The 22,785-nt window shown below is 38.6% G+C and overlaps 1 protein-coding gene across 1 annotated transcript in view; it reads right to left on the reverse strand.

Moving 5' to 3' along the window:
* Positions 1-2,869: 2,869 nt before the first annotated feature.
* LOC104510396 (transmembrane protein 117-like) overlaps positions 2,870-22,785 on the reverse strand; it is a gene marked incomplete at its 3' end in the record, with an annotated part of 134,021 nt that continues 114,105 nt past the window's right edge. The window contains exon 5 of the mRNA XM_010152635.1: positions 2,870-3,029. Within this exon, the coding sequence (XP_010150937.1) occupies positions 2,870-3,029 (160 nt within the window). The remainder of the gene's footprint in view (positions 3,030-22,785) is intronic.

A 22,785-nucleotide genomic window follows, 5' to 3' on the forward strand; every position in this document is an offset into this window, starting at 1 on the left:
GCCGGAGTTAAACCACGACAACCACTCATGTATAACTGTCTGTATGAGGTTCAACTGTTTGTGTTCTCCTCTTCACATGTCTGCCTCAGTTATGTTTAATTGAAAAAAAAGCAGCTCTTCAGGACAGGGACTGCTCAATCCTTCATTTCTTTCTTACAGTCTACACTACACAGGGCTTAGATAAATATTAAATTATAATAATACTAAGAATGCAAAGCTGTCCTTTACAATTATGTGATTATTTTCACAGCACTGAGAATGAGTTTCCAAACTCCAAACTCAACTGGTTTTCTGTTGTTGCTAAACACAGTATTAATACTGCCATTCAGAGGGACAGAAAATGCCCATATTTGAAAATTTAATGAGATTTCATCTCTGCTCTTAGTTATCATCAGCCTCAAACAGAAGTTGCTTAATACTAAGCATTTTTTCTCTTTTTTCTATTTTTTTCCAGTTTGTTGCTAAAGCTTCTTAGTTTAAAAAAAAGTATCTGTGACATAGACAACATTATTAAAAAGAATTTCCAGAAATAAATAATTCTAAAGCATACTCCAGTCAGAGAATAATGATCCTGATAGTCTTCACTTGTGATTTAATACCTTGCTGTCTCAACTTGACTTTATTGCAGCAGCAATGCAATGATGCTAGAAGTACACTGTAAATAAAACATGCCAACTTAGTTGCACAGTCCAAGTAACTTGAAATAAATAAATAAATAAATCACACAAACATCAGTCAAAATTTCAATTAAAACAGCATCTTGCTTTCCATTGTAAAAATATGAAATAGTACTCAGGACAGGCTATTTCAAATAAAATTCTTGCCTATATTCAGTAACTCCAAGGTCAAAATACTGGAACTTCATTTTTCAAAGTCGAAAGGATGATTTAATAATTGTCTGGTATGAAGAGAACTCTGATTCTCTACCCTGCATACAATATCAAATTCAGTATAGCTTGATACATCATGTATTTTCATTCACACTTTCATTACAGCCCTGGGAAGTGCAATCATTTATTATACATTCTCTTTAATATTTTTCAAACAGCAAACACCATGTAAAATGCAAAGGGAGAGAAAAGAAAGCATCAGAAATCATACTAGAAAAACAGCGTTCCCTTTCTTATCCTCCTTGTTCTAACCATGAACCGCAGCAAGCACTGAGCAGTGGTGGACATTGGAAAATAAAACTGAACTATAGCACTTTATGCAGCTTTAATGTTCTAGTATAGCAGTGATAAATTCGGAGTGCCACCACAGTGTCACCTCTATGATAATTACTCAAGCAATAGATATTGCATTAAAGAGATCTAAGTGTCTCAGCAAGTTCTCTTTGCTAGTGGAGGTAGTTAGTGATATACTGGAGGAAAAGGACCCATCAGTTGTCCTCAAATTCTTTGCTAAACTTCAGTTCAACAGCCTAACGTGTCTGGGACTAATAATAAAAGGCACTTAAGCCTTCGATGCCCCTTTCCTTGCCTGAGCCCAAATGACCTAATTCTTCACCGAGCACTGGGTGAGTTCCTCACACAAGGCTCAAACCACAGACAAATGCAAAGGGTAGAGCACAGCATTACATGAAGGAGGTTTTTGACCACATACTTGTGACCCAGATTCCTTTTTTAACAGCTAGATTCAAAGGAGCAATCATCAGGCAGACTACAGGGAATCATCTCCCCAGTTAACCTTTCTGGTAGAAGACATTACAGTACAAGGACCTGTCATCAAAGTAAAGAAATCTTCATGTGTGTTGTGGTTTAACCCCAGCCAGCAACTGAGTGCCACACAGCTGCTCGCTGACCTCCCTCCTCCCCAGTGGGATGGGGACGATAATCAGAGAAAAAGACAAACGAAGGTTGAGATAAGAACAATTTAATAATTTAAAATAAATGAAACAAAATAATGATGCTAATAATATCAAAAATTCCAATAATAGTAATACTACTACTAATAATATGTAATGAAAATAACGGAAAAGAAAACAAATTATACAACTGCTCACCACCCGCCAACCGATTCCCAGCCACTTCCCGAGTAGAGAGAGCCAGAGAGCTTGAGACCCAGAGCCCCAGAGACAGACCAAGCCCGAGAGAGAGAGAGACACCCCTGTCCCATTCCCCCCAGCTTATATTCTGAGCATGATGTTTTGTGGCATGAAATGTCCCTTGGGTCAGTTTGGGTCAGCTGTCCTGGCTGTGTCCCCTCCCAGCCTCTTGTAGAGAAGCAGCTGGGAACACAGGTGCCGTGAGAAACTGAAAAAGTCCTTGACTCGATATAAACATCCCTTAGCAACAACTAAAAACATTATTATGTTGTCAGTATTCTTCTCGGCACAACCAAAACACAGCCTCATACTAGCTACTGTGAGGAAAATTAACTCTATCCCAAACAAAATCAGCACAATATGAAAGTGGGAAGAGAAATCTTAATAGCAAATACTATTTCACATCTATTAAAATGCTATAATGTGTGCATACCTATTACTGTAAATACTTGAAATATATAAGTACTTTGCTCTTGTTTGGCCAAATTTCTCTCATTTTCCTAACAGAAGCTTTGAATTTACAAAATAACTGGCTTCTGTTTCTTTTTCTGATGTCATTTTCGCAGAAAACACCTTCTAATTTGGAAAGCCATGCAGTTCTTACCTGGTAGTCTAAGAAGAGAAATCAGCAGTGTTTTCACAATAAAAGGCCAGCGGGCTTTTTGCAAAGTCACTGAGAATGATGTTAAAAATTCCCCTACTGATAGTGATTGCAAACTAAACATTTATTTACCTATGTAGTCTTAGGTAAACACCATTTGCTCTAGAGGAAATATAGTGGCTAGTCAGCCTCAACAGCTTGAATGAAACATTAGGAGAGTGTACCTGCATGACGATAAGAAGGTCAAACACCAAGATGAAAGAAGCCAAGAAGGCTCTTGAGACTTCATCACTTGGCAGAAATCCACGATTCAGTTTGTCCCAGCTGATCCAGTCAGTAGTGATGACAAGCACAACTACTGAGGTCAGAGTAAACAGAACCGTCCTGCAAGGGGAAAAAAAAAAGTTCTTGGAGAATATGGTAGAAATTAAGATGCATAATTCTATTTTATCTGTCTTCTAATGGTCAACTATTCCTTTATCAGTACTTTTCTGCTGATGAAAAGAGATTAAAGAAAATAAAGTGTACAAACAAATAATTTAATTCAAGATAGGAAAGGAGTCAGCTGTATCCTTAGTGAAAAGAAATCTAGTAGCTAGTACTAAGCATGTTGCAAATTAGTCTGGAGTGTATCACTGGTCTTTCATTCAATATTTTTCACTGAAGATGCAAACCAATTAAGTAAAGTAAGAACAAAGTAAACTATAACGATGTACCAAGGACTGTATGATCGAGGCCAAATTCAAATGAAGAATTTGAGATATTTTATAAGGCAGCAAAGACATTAGAACCTTCAAAAAGTCTTTTCTCAGCTGTAGGAGCTATAGGACACTGTGAAGTCAAATTTTTATACAGAAACATACGTATGAAAGGAATTTTCACTGCACTAAATTAAGCTATAGTAAATTCTGCGGACTGTAGAAAGATTTTGCTTTGTATCCTAAGATGTCCTTCGTACAAGTTTTCAACACATTTTATAGCATTTCTGAAAAGTCAGTGAAGAGTGAATTACAGAAGTAATAAAGCCTCCATATGAATGCTATGAGAATTCCAGAAGACACATTTGGCTAATTCATACAGTTTTGCAATATGGTATTTAAGAAAATATCTTTCTAAGCTATCCCCTCAAAATAGCTCTGCATCATTTCCAGCAGCACTTTGGTGATATCCTTCAGAGTTGGTAGCAGTGACTGAATTCCCGGTTCCATGGAAGCAGGCAAATTTAGCTGGTAATTTGAGGGGGAGCAAGGCTGCTCCCAGTAGCCATAGCTGTTAGTCAATCTGTGCTATAATAGGGGCACATCAACATCTGAATGCACACACAGAGCTAAGTAATTGTGGCAGGGTGGAGGGTTTTTTCACCGCAATGAAGTCTCATTTTCTCCAGCTACCAAGAGCTGTAAACCAAGGTGAAGAATATTTCCCATGACACTTCCAAATGGGACAAATGCTCAGAAGAGTAAAAGAAAAATCTGTACACCAGTAGTCACAGGCTACCAGTCTGTAGGCATTTCTTTTTATACATCAGCCTTGACTGTGTCTGTGTAGAAAGGGAAAAGAAATATGCACATAAGCAGTAGTGTACACATTTGGACTCCTAAACATCATTCTTCTGTGGCACAATGGGATATGTTTCTTCACGATATAATGAGACACAAAATGACTTGATTGCTACCACCTTTACCTTTGAACATTTATTTTTATTCTTAATAAATCTGGTTATAATCAACACTGTGGTTGGCACCATAAAAGTATCCCTTGAGTGTATTACCAGCATCTGGGCCAGAAAGAAAACAAATGAGGCATATTAGACTTAATTAGACCTAAGCAATATTCAAGCCTGCTTATTCCCAAAACATTTGCTTAGCTACCATCTCACCTGTCGGTACCTGAACCTGACAGATTTTTCCACAGGCTGCGTTTTGGCATGTACCTGGAATGGCTTACTTTTGGAAAGGTGATCCATTATGGTGTTTCTCTCATGCATACAGTCTCTCGAGCCCCACACAGGTGCGTTGTCCCACCTATTTCACTTTCGTATCTGAATTTCATATGAAGGTAAATGTTCCCTCCTTAGCTGAGATCTCCAGAAAGAACAGAGTCCTCAGTGCTTGTCTGATGGCCCCTGCAGACTGTCCTGGCCACTGGGTGCCCTGATTATCACCATCCTCATGCTGAGGAACCCACATCTCCCAGTGCACGAACAGTTTAGAAATGTAACTCAAGTCTTTGTAGTTTGCTATGGGAACCAGGTACCCAGAAGTTATGCTTAACACTATTCTGCTTCAGTCCTCTTGAATTATGCATTTGCGTTTTGGAGCAAGAGTTCAAAGCATGGAAGGTCAGACTTTGGCACGTTTGCAGGCAAAAGCAGATTTATTTTTTTTCATGCTTCATCGGCATGCATGCAATGACCAATGTGTGTGTTCAAGCCCTGACTTCCTTGAGGAAATGCATATGCACTTTAAAAACTGCTTTGTTATTCATTCTGAAATGTCAGATAGGGAGGGAAGAGAGCACAAAATGAGCTGTTAATAGAATAAGAAAATGTGAAACCAATAAAAAAAGCTTAGAAATTGACTTTTGAAATGGTTGCATTAAACAGCATAATTAGCACTCAGTTGTGTCTTTGACCTATGGTACTGGAACACAGCAAGATATTCAATACATGCTTTTGGAGTTACTATCAACTGAGTTAGTCTGGGTTAGAGTTCAGTTCACTTCTTGTGCAAGTACAGCATTGCCCCACTGTCCTGGGGATTAAGAGCAGAAGACGAGGATTTCATTTAACTTGACGTAACTTGTACCAGATGCACCAAGGTGAGCTACCCTGCAGTGTTTGGGCCAGTGTTGTTTGCCTTTATTCTGCAATGCACCTTACTGAGGAAGTGCTACACCATCAAACTATTCACAGTATTGCTGGCAGGACAGTCCTTCTGCTTACAGAAGGGCTAAAAGGGGAAAGGCAAGAAAGGACTGACTCGTCTCTGTACCAGACATTAAAAAATGAAACTTCTTTCTCTACTTCACAGAGGAGATACACTTTTATATCTCACTTCTAATTCTAGCTTGCTGTATTGAATGATTATGCGCCCTGGGCACCTATTCAGTTACAATAGCACAAATTTTACAACCTAGCCCATACTCTTCAAGATACAAGATTGCTAAGAAGAATAAAAGTTAAAAAAAAAAAACCCAAACCTCTGCAAAAAGCCACTGTCCAGGCCAATTGCGTACTGAGAAGTCAAAATTATTAGGTAGGTCCAGAAAAGTCAGCACTGTGGTTATCACTGCCAGGGACGAGCTAACATCCTCAGCTCTACACCGAACTGAGGGAAAGCTTGAAGAGAGGAACTTTCTACTGCCAGGAACCTCTTAAGAAGCAGTTAATTTTTTTAATCCTGTATGTCTATAATCTTTGATATCCAGGACTGAGCTTGGTCTTGAATTTGTCAAATCAAGTCACTCATGCTAAACTGAATCCACACTGCTGGCTCTCATTTGCCATCAGAATATTAATTTTGCCCTCACATACTTAGCAAGGGCCAAACCAGATGTCTTTGGCTTCTGTACCTTCCCACCACAGCACTTTCTTGGACTATAAATTTTGATCAAGCTGACCAACGACTTAGCATCTATCACCCAGCATATTATACACTATGAGAGATTATGCAAAACATGGGCCAGAAGCTTGAGCAGGTTTTTGTCCTTAGTGGTGGCTGCAGATAATCCCTCATGGCAGACAGGGTCATAACCTCAACCTTGCAGTCTCTATCATGAAGAAATGCCATTTCTGGAGAAGAAAGGTCATTACACTTCATTTTCCTTTACATTGCGACAATCAGCATTAAGTACAGAACAGAACATTCACATGCAATGGGCCACCTTCAACAAACTATGCCCAGTACCTGGTGTTAGTTTACGTTCAGTGTCTCCACTCTCCTGCCCTAGTGTTCAAGCACATAGCCATCATCCTCTGAAGTCTTGATAACCCAACGCTAGACAAGTTATTTGGAAAGCACGTGGCAGTGGAGAAAGAGCTGGAGCGTTATGTCACCAGTTACTCGCTCCCATCACAGGTGTCATCCACAGCTTTGCCCTGTGTGATCTCTGAAACTTTGTAAAAGTCTGGTCACATATGAATCTTCTGCTTGCTCAGGGGAGGTCATAGTTATGTGAATAGAGAAAGGCTGTCACTGCAGCATAGTGCAGACCCTGGTGAATGACTGGTTTGCATGAAATGTTTAGAAAACCAGGCATCTTTGATTCAGGGCAGTCCAGTATAGAGGTAGGCAGTGCTGCATATTCCCTGCTGTCTCTGGGAAATATGAGTCCTTTTTTTTTTTTTCCTCAATCTGCCCATAAATTTCACAGTGTTCTCATGGAGTTTGCACTGGGCTGCTTTGCTATGAGATCACAGACTTCATTTGTTCACCTAAGAAGCTTTCTAAACTCTGTGCCCATTAAGTTGGCATGCAGTGCACTGCACAGCTGCTGCTACAAAAGGAACTCTGCTAATAGGACTGTTACTGGGAACAGTGGGCTTCTTTTTGCTGTGAGAGTCCATACATATCTACATTGCCCACACATGCAATGGTCATTGTGTGTATGAACTCAGCCCTATTTCTGCCTGTCAGGCTGAAAATATCATGTCCTTCTTCTAAACACCCCTTGCTCTTTCAAAAATCACAACAAAATTATCCCCACTCTTTCTGTCGCTCTGCTCCTTGTATACAATGCCTGGGCTGTCACTTTGCACATGATAACTGGAGCTCAGGCTGGACCTTACTACTGACTCTTTAAACAAAACTCCTGTTGTAAATGAAAGTAGCTCTCCATCAGCCCTCCCTTGCTGGTGCTCTTCCCTCACTCGCTGAGAAAAGCTCTCCTCATGGGACTTCCTGAGAACTTTCTCTGCTGGTGTCCCAGTGCCCAGATGCCCTGTCTGCCGCACTCTGCCACAGCTGTGGCCAAAGGGTGAACAAGAACTGAGAAAACTTAAATCAGAAACACGGGTACATTATATACTTACAAAGTGTAATGAAAGAAAAAAATAACCTGGACAAGAACACCAAGGACACAAAGCCAGTGTGACACCACAGCAAGAAAAATTAACAGATCAAAATAGGGCCAGTTGAGGCCAACACATTCCCTAGAAAATCAAATGAGAATAGTGTGCATTTGGGTGAGCAGAACTGTGCCCTTCTTCAGCAGACAATACTCTAAAGTTAATGTGTCAGGGCTACCTGGTTTTATCCACTCCAAAATACTGACAATAGGGTAAGATTTCCTAAAAAGCTCTTCCAGATGTCTAAGATAAATCCTAAATGCTCAGTGAAAGAAAGCAAAACTCACATAACCCAGTGGTGTGAGTAATCCACTGCTGTGAGGACATAATTTTTTTTGTAGGACTCTTTGCCAGAATCTTTCCTCAGTAGATGTTTCCATTCTTATGCTCTGGGATACTTCATGGGTCACTTCACTGAACAGTGGCAAAAGTAAAGATGACTTTTGCCATTGCCTCCAAGCAAGCTTGGCTTGTTTCCTTTCCCAAGTGGTAGGGACAACCCAAAATACTCAACTTCCTAGAATATGAGGAGTAGCAGCTACCACACTGCTTGCTGGACATAAACTGTGTTAACAATCTAATTCCCAACAGAGTTTGTAAGATCAGTTTGGCACCAAAGACTTCTCAAGACTCTGCAGAGTCCCTTACAGTGCTGTTTTGCCAGTGCCCTCGTCTTACTGCAGACATTGTCTTTGCCCTGGCTGACTGGTCTGTAACTCTTCTCCCTTTGTCTTGCACCTGCACAGTCCTGAACTTATGACCTGCAAGTTCTTTATGAATGGGATGAGCCCAAATTTGTCTGTGGAGAAAACAAAACGCTGCTTATTCCTGGAATCTGCAATACCGTAGTTGTTCTCTGAATGTGTAACTGCATTCAGATACATCAATAATTCTCTACATCTGTAACTAGCAGAAATAAAGACCTTCTCCCATCAGGAGCCAGCAATTTGGAAACTCCTTTTTGAAGAGTGTCACAGTTGAGCCTGTGTAGCCTAGTGTGTAGACTGCCTGCCAGGCCAGGGTTTGCAACCTGACTGCCCAAAGGGAAGCCCCGCCATACTGCCATCTGAAATGCCACTATGGCCATCCCATGACTGTGCAGTCCTTGCCTTGTGAGGGCGCTGAGTCACTGGGTCAGAGCAGCAGATGGACTTCTCTGAAACACAGAGTTGGGCTCTGGAGGAAAAGCTGTGAGAGACCGAGACAGGAAAGGAGAAGGGAATACCCATGCTTTGCAATTGACTCCAATGATGTCAAGTGTCGATGCAAACCTAAGACTTTCTGGTTGTATTTCAGGTGGAGGGAGAGCCACGTCATTTAGTTTTGTTTTAATTCCAAAATAACAGCACTGCCTGCTGATAAAGGGTTTGCTGGCTACATCTGTAAACCTCCCATGCAAGTGCACATATTCTAATCACTCAGTAACATTATGGCCCATGACAAAGCCAATTCAAACAGGAAGGCTGGCTTGCTGGTGCCACTTCATTAGATCAGTATGGCAAGCATTAAGTTACTGATGTTCTCTGAGGTCTTGGCTAAGAAAAGACACAATATCCTGCAGTGATCTTAGGTCCTGCCTGCTTGGAGACACTCTCTTCTGCTGTTTTGCGTGCCCTACCTCCCACAGCAGCAATTCCCTAGGCAGAGTCTATGCGGCCCTGACTCATCTTCTTGTGCCCCAATGCAGTGCCACAAAACCATTCACAGTGCATCCCCTCCAGACCTATGCCAGAAGCACCTTTGACTCCATCCAGCCACATTTTCAGGAAACAGTCTGCATTATTTGCCTGTACTGAGTTGAAAACTGAACAAAACTAAATTTGTCCCTGGAAAGATAAAGACAAGCGAAGAAATGTATACAAGTTCACAAAATGTTTAAAGTTGGAAACAAGAACTGTTTCCACTCTGAGTCTCCTGATCCTTCATGTCTAAATCAGCAGGGCAAAATGTACAGAAAACAAATTCTGGTGTGTTTTTGGACCTCATTTCTCAAACTGCCACATAGTGAAAGTGAAATCTTTCACTGCTCAAATACCAAATATTCTTTGCACAGCCATACATAAGGGAAAGATAATACTACCTTCAATTTACCAGGAGCTTTGAGCTGCCCACTGTTAGAGCTATTTAGAACTTTCTTGTGTTGCCTGACCCTATGCCAAATCTTTTATGAAGCTACAGCTTTGATGATCAGATAGCAAGAGTTCTGCTAAGACTGACTGAAGAGATGAAAGACAAACTTTGGCTGTTTTCCTCACCTTCATTTTGTCTTTTCTAAGAGCCAAAAAGCAGTATCTTGCCCTTTGACTACACCTTTTCCAGAAAAAAACCGTACCTGTGTTAGTCAAAAGTAGCTCTTAGATTTGTATGACACAGCATTTTGAGAATTTTTCATCACACTTTCACACATAATTGCCACTAAGCCAGGTCATTTAAAGACTGTTAAACATCACTAATAAGCACTCCAGATATTGCTTAATACTATGTACATTTGGGACAGAAGGACACAGTAATAAAGAAACGAGATCACAAATTCTATATTCCTATTATTATTCATTAAGGAAATGAGCATATGAACTTAATTAAATGTATAATATATGTGTGAATTTAATAAAGAAAAGTAACTAACATATAGTCTAGGTATATTTAAACTCTAAGTAAAACCACCTAGCATTCAATCAGCATTCATCAAAACTTTCAGCTTCAGATAGTGCTGTACGAAACAGAAATGCAATTCTAATCAATGTTGTATAAATTACCATTTATGTGTTCAGTTGCAGTGGTTTATAATGTCAATTTTTCATGAACATGCAAAAATAACTAGGAACACCCTGTGAAAACAGATACAGAAAGGCAGGAAAAAATTTTACAGCTCTTGATATTTAAAAATGCTTTCCAGGCCTCAGGAAAGAAAGATCATCCATCAAGTTAAATACTCTCCATAATTTTTAATCCCAGAATCAGCACTGGCCAAACATACTGTCCCACAGTGTACAATAACTATAAAGAACAATGCTACTACAGATGTTCATATGCAAATGCCAACACGTTTTATTTCACTTGTTTTAATTAAGAAGGGTTCTGTTATTAAATCTGTCAAAAATAGCAAGTCTAAACCCATTTAAAGTAAAATATTTAGTCTTCCTGTTGCTTGATGCCAGCACCACTTCTGCAATTAAACGAGTGCAAGGGACAGATGCTCTGCTGGTGAAAAGCATCTGCGTTCTGTGGAGCAGTATGGATTCAAGCCTCCAGCTGGCCACTGCTCTCCTGCTCCAGCGGGACAGGGCTCATAAGGGAGGGACAGCAGAGGCTCGAGAGCTCTGCTTCCATCAGCGTCTACTGCAGTGGGGTGGCACGGTTGGTGCCAAGGACCCCATATTCACGGTGTTTGCATCCTGTGGGCTGGAGTGAGCACTAGGTGAGATCCCATGCTGGGAAGCGAAGGGTGGGTGGAGAGGTGACTGGGGGATCCCCTTCAGAAGTGGGCTACTGAACTGAAATGCTAGTACAAGACACAACCTAGAAGAAGTCACATGCAAAAAATACCTAGGAATATTTGAAAAATTAATTACACTGGATCTCTTTTGTGAAAATATGGTGCTTGTTCCCTTGATGGGAATATGTGGCAAAGATATGGAATAATACTACTGCCAGATTTCAGAGTGTCACACCCCTATGGCACCTTCTGCAGGCATAAATAAATGAGAGAAAGTATATTAATGTAGATTACCATCAAAAAGACTTAATTATCTGAAGTTAAATACCAATTAAAAGTAAATGGATTTTAATTCAAACCTTAAATTGCATTATATTTTCAGAAAACTTGCCATCACAATAGTGTATTTCCGAGTTCCATCCTACAGCAGGAAGCAGTGGGTAAGTCAGTCAGTATTTGCCAGTAACTGCCAGTTCTGAAATACCTGTTCTGCAATTTCAAGTTCTGAAATACTCTCTGGGAATAGCAAAGGGAACTCTGTGTTGGGACTGGCTCATAAATGCTTATCAAGAGCAGATACTGCCCATTCTGAGAACCTTGCAGTCCCAGTTAAGCCTTCTGCTCTACACTTGTCATCGTTCTGCCTGGTGAGCTGAAGAAACAGGACACCCCAGAGTATAAAGGATGCTCCAAGTTTGGCAAAACAGGAAATGTTTATTCCGCATTTTTACACATTCATTTTATTTAGAAAATGAAAAAAAAAAAATTGTGAATGCAAACAGCACTAGTTTATTTTTTACAGTTATATCAGCTTGTCAAAGAAAGGATATTACCTCTCTGACAAACCTTGCTTTACTTCTATCCTTTGACTGCGACAGTTGCAATTTTATTAGTGTATCTGATTCCAGAGCTGTTTGGGATTTTTGCACAAAGATTTGTATAAAGTCTGAAATTACATTTATGTTAATGCACAGAGGAAACATTTTACTATGTTTCATGTAGTAAAGTGAATAAGATTAGGTAACGTAATCACATAGTGAAATATTAGAATTCTAGAGAGCATCATTTTTTTATTATAGGTAGAAGCATCTTCGAGTTTACTTTTGCCACACCATTAATTTACTAAAATGAAAGTGTTATCTATTTCAAACAGCAGCTCATTTAAATTAAACTCATCAGCCATAAGCTTTAAGTTTCAAATGCCATTTCCTATCTGTGACACAGAAAAGGAAAAACAGTTTAAGAAGCTTCGTGGTCTTACTGTAAAAAACATTTTCAATCACCACCTATCATACACAAGGTAGTACAGGACTCACATGAGTTATATCCAAGGAACTCTACTCCATGTTCAACTTCCAAAGTTAGAAGTTAATTGCCTAACTCCAGCAGAAAGCATTTAGAAAAAAACACCACAACTCTATATAAGGCAAAGGGAAGCCATTTCTCTGGTTTACTTTCAGACGGATATATCACTTAACTCTGTCAATAGAATGGGGGGTGGAAGACAGCTGGCTCAAGAAACAACAGAACAAAATTCTCAAAAACGCTTTCAGGGCATTGGAAGTGCCTTAGAATAGATCTGCCTGGCAATTTTTTAGCAAAAATGGTTTATATTCAGGCAAGGGCAGTTCATCAATACATGGAATTTACCTTTGAAAGGGACGATTTCTGTAATATAAAGGAAGCTGTGTCAGAAGTGGGTATGATTGCTGCACCTACCTGTGGTGGAAGAGCCAGGAGTTAGGGCAGCATCTCAGCTGCACAGGATGAGGCAGACAGACCAGGGGCCAACACCTGTTCTGGGTGATTCAGACCAGGTATTTGAATATCAGTCTTAAAGAGACCTGCTGAATGACATAATAACCAGTATTTTGGATGCTGCATGGTACTATGATTCAGACTCTAGTCGGAGCTGCTCTACTTTGTATCAGCAAGTCAGTTTTAGTACAATTCTCTGGACACAGATTTCCCACACCCAACTGAGTATCTTAGTGGCTAGTTATTAAGTCTTTACGTTACTCGTAGTCCCTGGCAAGAGCGAGGTAAAGGCTTGCTGTTCATCATAGTGGAAAGACATGGGATCATATGCCTAAACATACATAACAGGGACTTCAGATTTCCATGTTTCCAGCATCCTCAGTAACTGTCACAGAAACTGGTTATGAGAAGAAAACAATCTTGTCCTCCTTTTCTCAGTTACCATGAAGTCTTAAATTCATTGCAATGTAGAACATGAAAAAGCTTTTGAAATGGAAAAAACAGATGTTTTTACATTTAGAAGGAAACTCCCATTTCAAATGCATATAGATGGTAATTAGAATGCTACTGTAAGAGCCTAAAATTAGGATCTTCAGATCTATAGCAGGGGCTAGAGGTATATCCCAACACCTCTTTGATTTTTCTGAGTTGAAACATGTTACTAAATTTTAGTTTTAGAAACAAGCAAGAGCATAAATGTGGATTTAACATCACATTTTCAAGCCTATCTATGATCTGGGTTATTTGGATTTCTAGATAGTTTACTTGCCAACAAAGTGACAGATATTCAAGAGGACACAATTAACAACATGTGAGTCAGAAAGGTGGTAATACCAAGGAAATAACAAACCAACTCTTTCATTAATAACTAGCTTAATTTATTAATTCCCAATTACTGAATTTACTAGCATTTAAATCACAGTTTATTTCACAATTAATGAAACTTTAGCACTGATCAAGGTTTTACTACATAGGTAACACTCTGAGTGTTTTCTTCCGGATATTATAGATTCATATTTCTTTTCTGCATTTCAATGATTCAATTTTTTTTTTTTTTTTTCTAAATCACGTGTGAAGTCTGCTACATTTTGGCTAGAGCCAAGTGAACAACTGATTAACTTTTTTAACACAGAATATTTTACATATGGTTTAGGTCAGTACAATTAAAACATTTTATAAGGAATTCAGATTCAGCCAGAAATTTAACCATTATTATTTTTTTTTGGTAGAAATCTACATGTGAGCTAACATACCTAATCTCTCATTACTGTTGACAGAGATGCAATGTGAGATTTGGCTGCCTAGACATATGTGTTTAGTGTGATTTGGGCACTGTGGAGTACCTTGGTTGGCCTCCAGACCCTCCAACAGATCTACTCTGAGTCCTGTGTCATGTCTACCAGGCCTGTGCACTTTTTCAATACACTAAATCATTTAAAATTAGTCAATACCTATATTTAGGCACACGAATCCCACCTTTATTCAGTTGGTGGAGTCTGGAAAATTATTCAAGTGAGTAAATATAACTTTCTACTCAAGGCAAACTGCCTTGGTCAGAGCTCCACTGGCTGTAGTAGGAGCTGGTATGGTGACAGCTATAATCAAGACATACACACCAGGCACCTGGTCCAGAGCTGAATCTCAAAACTGAAGTCAGTTTGCAATGTTTTCATTTCTTTTAAGAAAATTGAGAAAAGCCTTCTTGAATTGGAAAACAAATACATTTTATTAGGAACTGTCAAAACTCGTCTTTGAATAAAATAATGGAAAAGCTCTATTTAGAAACTGTCAAATGAAAAATGACATTGAAAAGTTGGGGTTTATTCGCTTTTTAAAACACATTTTAGAAAACCGGAATGACTTCACCAAGCATTTTTATGTTGCAGAGTCTTAAAATTATCCTTGCAAGTTTTTTGGGAAAAAAAAACCAACCAACCAAACAAACAAAAAAACCCAACACAAACCCCATAAAATTTCCCGTTAACTTTGTGATCATGATTCCAAAGCATTAAGGATAAAAATGGAGCATGATTTTATGTGTGTAGAACATATGGAACACATTGTCCTTACCCAGATGCTGTCACGTTGCTGCTCTTAAACAAAGCTTTTGATAAGCGTAGGTGGGAGGGCTGTATAGTATACAATTATTCTCACAGCTTTTCAGACAACATACTATATCCAGAACCAGAATTAAAAAATACAGTTCAAATTTAGAATAAGCTAATCATAACAGTTTAACAGGCTTCTATGTTCTGTGCATTTTAGCTATATAATAGTTTGGTGGAATAAGAAATTTTTCATTATTTTAGCTTTCATACACCGTTGTATCTACGGGATAAAACTTCTCATTCATCAAGATGTTGTGCCTTTTACAATTACATTTCTGCAAACCCTATCAAAGTAAAATATAATTACAATTGTTTTGAACTGCTCTTTAATGTGTGGTGGGGTTTTTTCAAAAGCATTTTGAATAAATGAAGGCTCTTTCATCTAACAAGTTGATTATGTTTTGATTAAATGTATTTCCAAAATAACTCCAACACACACACACACACAAAAAATCTCAAAAGCCTTAATCTTCCCTCCTGAGCAATGCATTTTTATGTCAAAAATCTTCCAGAGAATATCAATCTTACCTTGGTAAAGAAAGGGCATTAGTAGATAGCCAGCTGAGCATGGGCTGGGATTGTGTGCTGGCAGCAAAAGAGTCCCAGCAGTGTCCAGGGCTGTACGAACAGAGGCATGGCCAGTAGATCAAGGGAAATGATTATTTCCCTCTTCTCCACACTTGTTGGACTATATCCAGAATATCACATCCAGTTTTTGGACCCCAGTTACATAAAAAGAACCAATAAACTAAAGGGGATGTCCCCAGGCTGGCTGGGGGCTGAAGCACTTGTTCTGTGAGGAGAGGCTGAGGGACATGGACAAGATCATGGAGATCATGAAGAAAGGGTGGCTTTGGGAGCATGTAATGCTGCCCCCGCTACCCCTGGGCAGGTTACTAAGAAGACGGAGTCAACCTCTTCACAGCACTGAATGACAGGAGGACAAGAAACAATGCATACGCTGAAACAAGGGAGATTCAGACTGGGTATAAGGAAAAACTGTTTCTGATGAGTCTTGTCAGGCAGTGGAAGAGGCTTCTCAGAGAGGCTGTGTAGTTTTCATCCCTGCAGGTTTTTGAGACACAACTGGATAAAGCTCTGAGCAACCTGGTCTCAGCTCAGAGCTGATGCTGCTTTGAGTAGGAGACTAGAGACCTTCTGAGATCCTGAATTCCAGCCTGAATTATCCTGTGATCCTATGCTCCCAATTATCCTGTGATCCTATTTTCCTCCCAGTAAAAATATCCTAGTAGCCAAGCATTAACACTTGACGAGCATACACATAATTAACATCTATGAAGGAAACATGATCTTATCATCCAACAGGCAATCCTATTTGCCTACAGAAAAAATTGGGAACAGCAATGGCACTAGGCTCAAACCAAAAATAAGTAATACACATCGTCCTGGAAAAAAAATTTATACAATCACAACAGAAGGAACTTTTTGTGCATAGGATTTCTGAATTTCAGCTGACATTGTTGCTTCAACTAAGACTTTACAATCAGTAAATTACAAACAAGCAGAATTTGTTGCTTCTCCCACAGTCTTCTCTCCTGGATCTCCTCTAGGGTTACAACCATCTTGCAGAAAGTATTAAGGAGTAGATAATCAACATCCCACCTCTTATGCCTATCCAGTAAGTTAGTTCCTTCACCAGAGCCAGGCTACAAGTTAGGGACAGCCCTTTGTTGTCCAGGGAATAGGTGGGCTGTCAGAACAAGGGGCCAAATTTAGGTCAGGTTAGGCATCCACTCTGTTTACCTTCCAGAGACCCACATGCCACATCAACTTTCACTTTGCTTCCATGATTATATGGAGCTCAAAATATTAATATTAATAAAATATTAATATTCTGTTAAACACTTTACCCAATGTTGATTGAGTCCCCTCTAGTTTTACTGCTATATTAAAATGCTGCATCATAGAACAAACCTAAACAATGCTTCTACTGAGTAATGCTGTTACCAATTTCTCTGTCAATCAAATGATAGTTTCCCTGAATTTGCATAGACCTTCCATTGAAATTCTTCAACAAATGTGTTTGATAAGCACAAAAGCCTACAGGCTGCCTCCCCATCACTTACATGATTGCTCAGTCTCCAGCAAGCACCTACAGAAAGCAGCCAGAGGAATAGTTTTGGAAGGGCTATATTTTGCAGTGCCCCACTTTCTCTCAAAACAGTGAGCCTTTGTATTGTTGATGAGACTTTCAAACAAATCTGCATTTGGAACAGATGGATGTATTTGGCTTCTTTGATCAACAACCACTATAGAGACCAAAATCAGTCAAATCTTTAGACCTTGGCAAAGCAAATAAATGCATCCATTTCACAAAGGCTGTAAAATGGAGAGCAGCTTTTGGGACTGGATTTGGTCTCTCAGAAAGCTTTATTTAGTCATTTTGATCAACTTTGTTAGTATTGTCGTCGGTTTTCTCCTGTGTCATTCAGTTATTGTACAGGGATGACATTAGATGAATTTGGTCAGTACTCCACTGAGTTTTTTGGCTTTATGTTCTTTCTGGGAGTCTCAAAAATAACTGTCACTTCCAGCTGGGAGGCCTTGAAGGATGAATTTGACTTAGAATCATTCCTGGGCCTTTCCAACCATTACTGGCAATCTATCACACAGGTTTCTCTGTTGATAACCCCATCCACGTCTACTAAAAAAAGGTAATCTTTTTTATCTGAAGCAGTGGCTACCTTCACTAATTAAAGCAGGTCTTCACTTTGTGGTAGGGCTATTTTTATGCTGTATTTAGGGAGGAATAGACTTTACACTTAAATCCCCTCTAATACTGTGAAATAGTATACTAGATCAGCCATTTTTTGAGTTTGAAATGTGTTCACAAACACTATAACAGATGACTGTTTATATATGCATATGTCATTAGACATTTAAAGGTGGCTTCAGAGACAGACTAGGCAGGGCTGGGGTGGCTTCAGAGAAGGATTACACAGGACTGGGGTAACCACCAGATGTGCTATGAAGAGTAATTACAGAATGCCACAATATCTCCTCTGCCGCCAGCTGCCCTCAGATCAAAATGACCATAGTTGCATTCAGCGTGAGATCTTCTGTAGCCCACAAATTCTTGAGAAAATGCTGCATCATAGAACAAACCTAAACAATGCTTCTACTGAGTAATGCTGTTACCAATTTCTCTGTCAATCAAATGATAGTTTCCCTGAATTTGCATAGATCTACATACTGGGACAAAACATACTTCATTCTATTTAATTTCTGGAATTACATTTGCATCAAATACAGGATGTGTGGCTCAGTCTGAAGTATCAAGACTGTTTTCTAACTGAACTTACCATGTGGAAAAATGTCCTCAAATCTCTTTTAGAAAGATGATAACAGAACAGCTCACGCTGTCAAGAAGTTTGGAATGAATTATTACCTTACCACAGGTGAAAGCTGCTTAGAAACTCAGCTCTTGCTTAACATACTGTGCTGGCAATGTGTGCCTGTTGTGTTGTCAGAATGTCTCACATTGGACCTTGCCATCAACTCCATTCAAAATAGCTCTGCCCCAGGAGGTCTTCAAAAAAGAAATATTTAAAACATATCCAAGAGCTTTCTACATGTGTTATCGCACTTTGCAGTACAGAGCAATGATTTGTTAAGCCTGTACTTTTTGTAACCCAAGGCCTGTAGCAATTGTTTAGTTTTAGTTCATTGTTACTGAAAAAAATCAATAAAATGTAGCAAATTGAAATGCTTCTTTAATTTTTGGTTTGTTTTATAATACAGTCACACCTACTGCCAAAGTAGAGTCTTACTAATGCTCTCCCAGTTTGTTCGTGTTGCAAAGAGAATAATAAAACTGATCTCTAACAGGCAGTGGATGTACTAATGAGCACAACTGTGTCATAAATCCCAAAGCTTCCTGAAACAATCCAAAGCCCAGACAGTAGGTGGCATCGTCTTCTACAACGTACCTACAATCAGACTTTGCAAATGGGATAACTATATCTTCTTTCTCTTTATGCTCATTGAGGAAAAGACAATGAAGTTGAATCCTGCCTCTCTGAGTTCAAGGAGATCTGGTTTTGTCCTTGCGGTGGGAATTAACTCAATCACAGCAAGTCACCTCATTGCAGACATCCAAATTTAAAAACAAAAACTGTAAAACCGAGGAGGTAAATTGAAATATAGCATTACAAAGAGTAGTTCATATTTCCTAAAATTGTTTAACTTGTCTCTACTTCCAAACTGATCAGAAAGAACAAAAAATTAACCTACTGAGAGGGCTTGACAAGATGGACAGATAGTTAAAATTAATTAAATTTTCATATGGTCCAGGTAAAGACCTTATGATACAAATTTATCTTGTGTCTTTAGCTAGGATCCTAAATCCGTAGCCAGGGTGTTATATTTAAAGGTTTGATTTTCTGAAGTACTGCAAGCCCTACAAATCTCTTGTAGGTATAATTCAAGGGACATTTTTATAAATATAGATACTTCTAAAATATAAATATAGGATAATAAATTCAGATGGTAAAAGTATGGATATTTTGGCTACGAATCATTTTCCTGGAAGGGTAATGCATTTTTCATATGCATCACTTTCTGAGTACCCATACCTAGATCTTTGCGACAGCTTCCTTTATTAATCTGATCTTGCTACTGTGGGGCACAGCCAGCTGTCATAAGACACATTACAGTTTAGAATGCCATGCTACACGACATAAGCACACAACTTCTCACATTCATAAAGCCAGATTATTTGCCCACCTATTATAAGAAATAACCCAATCAGGTGTCTGATACAAAAATTCCAAGGATATAAATCCCATGGATATAAAAGAATGTTCTTATTTCTCAAAATCAGAAAAAAAAGCCTTTAAAAAAAAAAAACAAGTCAAGAGCAGAATTCAATAAATGGGTGGAAAAAGGAGCCTGATGAAGTGGAAACAAACAAAAAAACCACGACAAAAAATCCCAAATCCACAGAGAGAAAAATACTCCCACCAATAGAATTTTGGATAATGGGAATTATTGAATAATTGAATTATTGAATAATGGAAGATATGAATCTACACTGTGAAGAAAGATAAAAGTTGCAAGTTATCAAATGCGAGGAAAGAAAGTGTTTAAGACTTAACTAATCAGACAGCTTATTTGTCATTGTATGCTTCAGAAATCCATGGCATGGATGCCATGGAGCTGATTAAAATAGGTCCCCTGTGACTAACTGAAAAAAAAGCTGCCAATATCTAGAAGAGTATTAGAGTTTCATTGAAGACTACTGGCCTTTCACCACTGATTTCAAGAAGATGAAGTTACAGTCCTTATTTCAATATACTTAAGTGGATGTTCTTTTTCAAGTCAATCATCTTGATTGTTAAAGCGGGTATCAAATGCCATTGACCACAACTGTTCACTAGTCACCAGAATTTCCTGAATTTTGCAACATCACCAAGATTGTTTACCCTATGTCTGAACTAAAGGTCCTAAATTAATTCTGCTTCTCTGGAAAATGATATGATTTGGGGGCACTCCTGTGACATATCACTGGCTTCTCCAGTAGCAGGGTTCATACTAGCACCACATATTTTTCACAAGCATTGTTGATATTACTAGCAGTTGTAGACTTAACTATGGATATACACGGGGATTTTTCTCCAGACCAGAAGAAAATCTATTGGGACCTCTGAGGCCTCACAACTCCATTCCATTTAATAAAGTAATTACAATGTCACTAGAAATTAAGTATTGTTTCAATAACAGCCTTGAAACTAGTTAAAGAAACACAAGCAAGTTTCTGGCTATAGCTCAGTGTTTACACAAATGCCTTTGCTTCACCGTGCCATTAACGACCAGCAGTGTATGCCATTACTGGAGTGCAAGCTCTCATTCCACTAATGTTATTGCTTAAAGAACATATTAAGATGCTGGTGTTTTCATATGGGAGATATCCATACATCTTCCACAAGTAATTACATTAGCAGTAATCCTTTTAAAAGGATGTCTTTGCTCAGTTGCTTTGCCAATAGCTCTAACTTGGTTATATGACAATCCCACTTACTCATAATGTATGAAGTGCTATCAGATGAACCAACCAATATTCTGGTGCTCTCTGATCAGTGACAAATCACAGAACTGAGACCCATGAAAAATCTCTTTACAAAGCCCCAGATAGTTTGGTTTTATTTATTACTGAAAATAGTAAAGAGAGCAAAGAGTAACTGACCCTGAAAATAGCATGTGTTCTTTTATACGTTTTGCAAAGAACAATAATTATTCGGGAAATATTACCACTAACTTTAAAAAGAGCTCTAGCATTCATGATGATATAAAAAAGCAGCCTTTAGCTATAGTACAAGCATCTCTTTCATGAAGGATAAAAGCAGTGATATGAAGACACAGAATATGGGCCATATCATGCAATACTCTAATTTGCAGACCTAATAATGCCAGCACATTCAGGCTAAGAAGTTTTGCTAAATACTCAAACACCGAATGAATTCGGAAGACTACTTCCCATACAGTGAATGATGTCAAATCTATTAATGAATAAAAACTGTTAACCTGAATACTAACACTGCACTTTTCTACCACAGACTCTACTCCTTGCTCCTGAGATGGTGATTAAAAATAGCAACTGTCACTGTAGCTGTCAGTCAGCGGATACATAGACGATGCAGGAGGCAGTGTGCAGAAGGATTTTTGGACCATCAAGCAGCAGTACACAGAGTGGCTGTGAATAAATTAAACCAAAAATATAAGCCTCAGGCTGATGTGTTTGAACTTCACTGCAAACATTCTTCATACATATTTAATTGCTCCATTGAGACTGTGACTGTTCTGGAGATGTTCCAGGCATTATTTCCATTCCATTAGTACGCTTGCAGAATGTGTACTCCTTAACCCAAAATGATTGATTCCATAAATGTCTTCCCACTTACTGACCTGAACACTAATTGAGGTTGTGTATAGATTAAAAGAGAGTGTATGCTTCTTGAAACCAGCCAAAATATATTACAGTCACTGAAATATATTTTGGTACAAGAAGAAAGTCATGCTTCTAACTAGAGACACCAAAATATTACTTCACAGAAACATTTCAGGTAGAAAGGCATGGAAATTATGCAATGGATTGAAAAACTCTGCTAAACAACAATTTAAACTGAATTTTAATGCTAAGCACAAAACCCCACCTTTCCAAAACACAACACAATCTTTCTTTGAAATATGATTATCACATACCAGATGCTTTTGTCAGCACTTGCATCTTGTAAATTAATTTGCTTTGGGAAAAAGTATTTTTTTTTTAATATTCCATAAAAATAAAACTAAAGAAGTTCAGATAATTTTATCAATTCAGCGGCACACAAGGGGAAACACAGAATGGTTTTTAAGGCCTTATTTGAACCAAGATAATGTTGCAAATTGCAAATTATTCTACTATGAACCAAAACTTTACCTGTTCAAATTATTAAAGATAAGAATGATTAAACTGCAGCAGCTCAAATCTTAAGTAAGGCACCCTGAGGAAAGAATCCTGAAGATCTCCATAAGCACTGCCTGACTTCTGAGTTAACTATGGACTGCCTTGAACTCTTAGTACTTAAGACATTAAAACTAAAATCAGTTGTATCACAGTTTGAATGAAAAATGGCTACATTCATAATACAGTTCCTTATGACAGAGGTGTGTTCATGTAGCTTGGTCGAGCTTGATTCAGACATTGGAAAAATCCCTGGGCAACACTTACATTCATATGGTACTTGATTTATAAAGTTTAGAAGCATAAGT

The sequence above is a fragment of the Eurypyga helias genome, unplaced genomic scaffold (assembly GCF_000690775.1).
Source record: "Eurypyga helias isolate BGI_N326 unplaced genomic scaffold, ASM69077v1 scaffold10950, whole genome shotgun sequence".
Classification (NCBI taxonomy): domain Eukaryota; kingdom Metazoa; phylum Chordata; class Aves; order Eurypygiformes; family Eurypygidae; genus Eurypyga; species Eurypyga helias.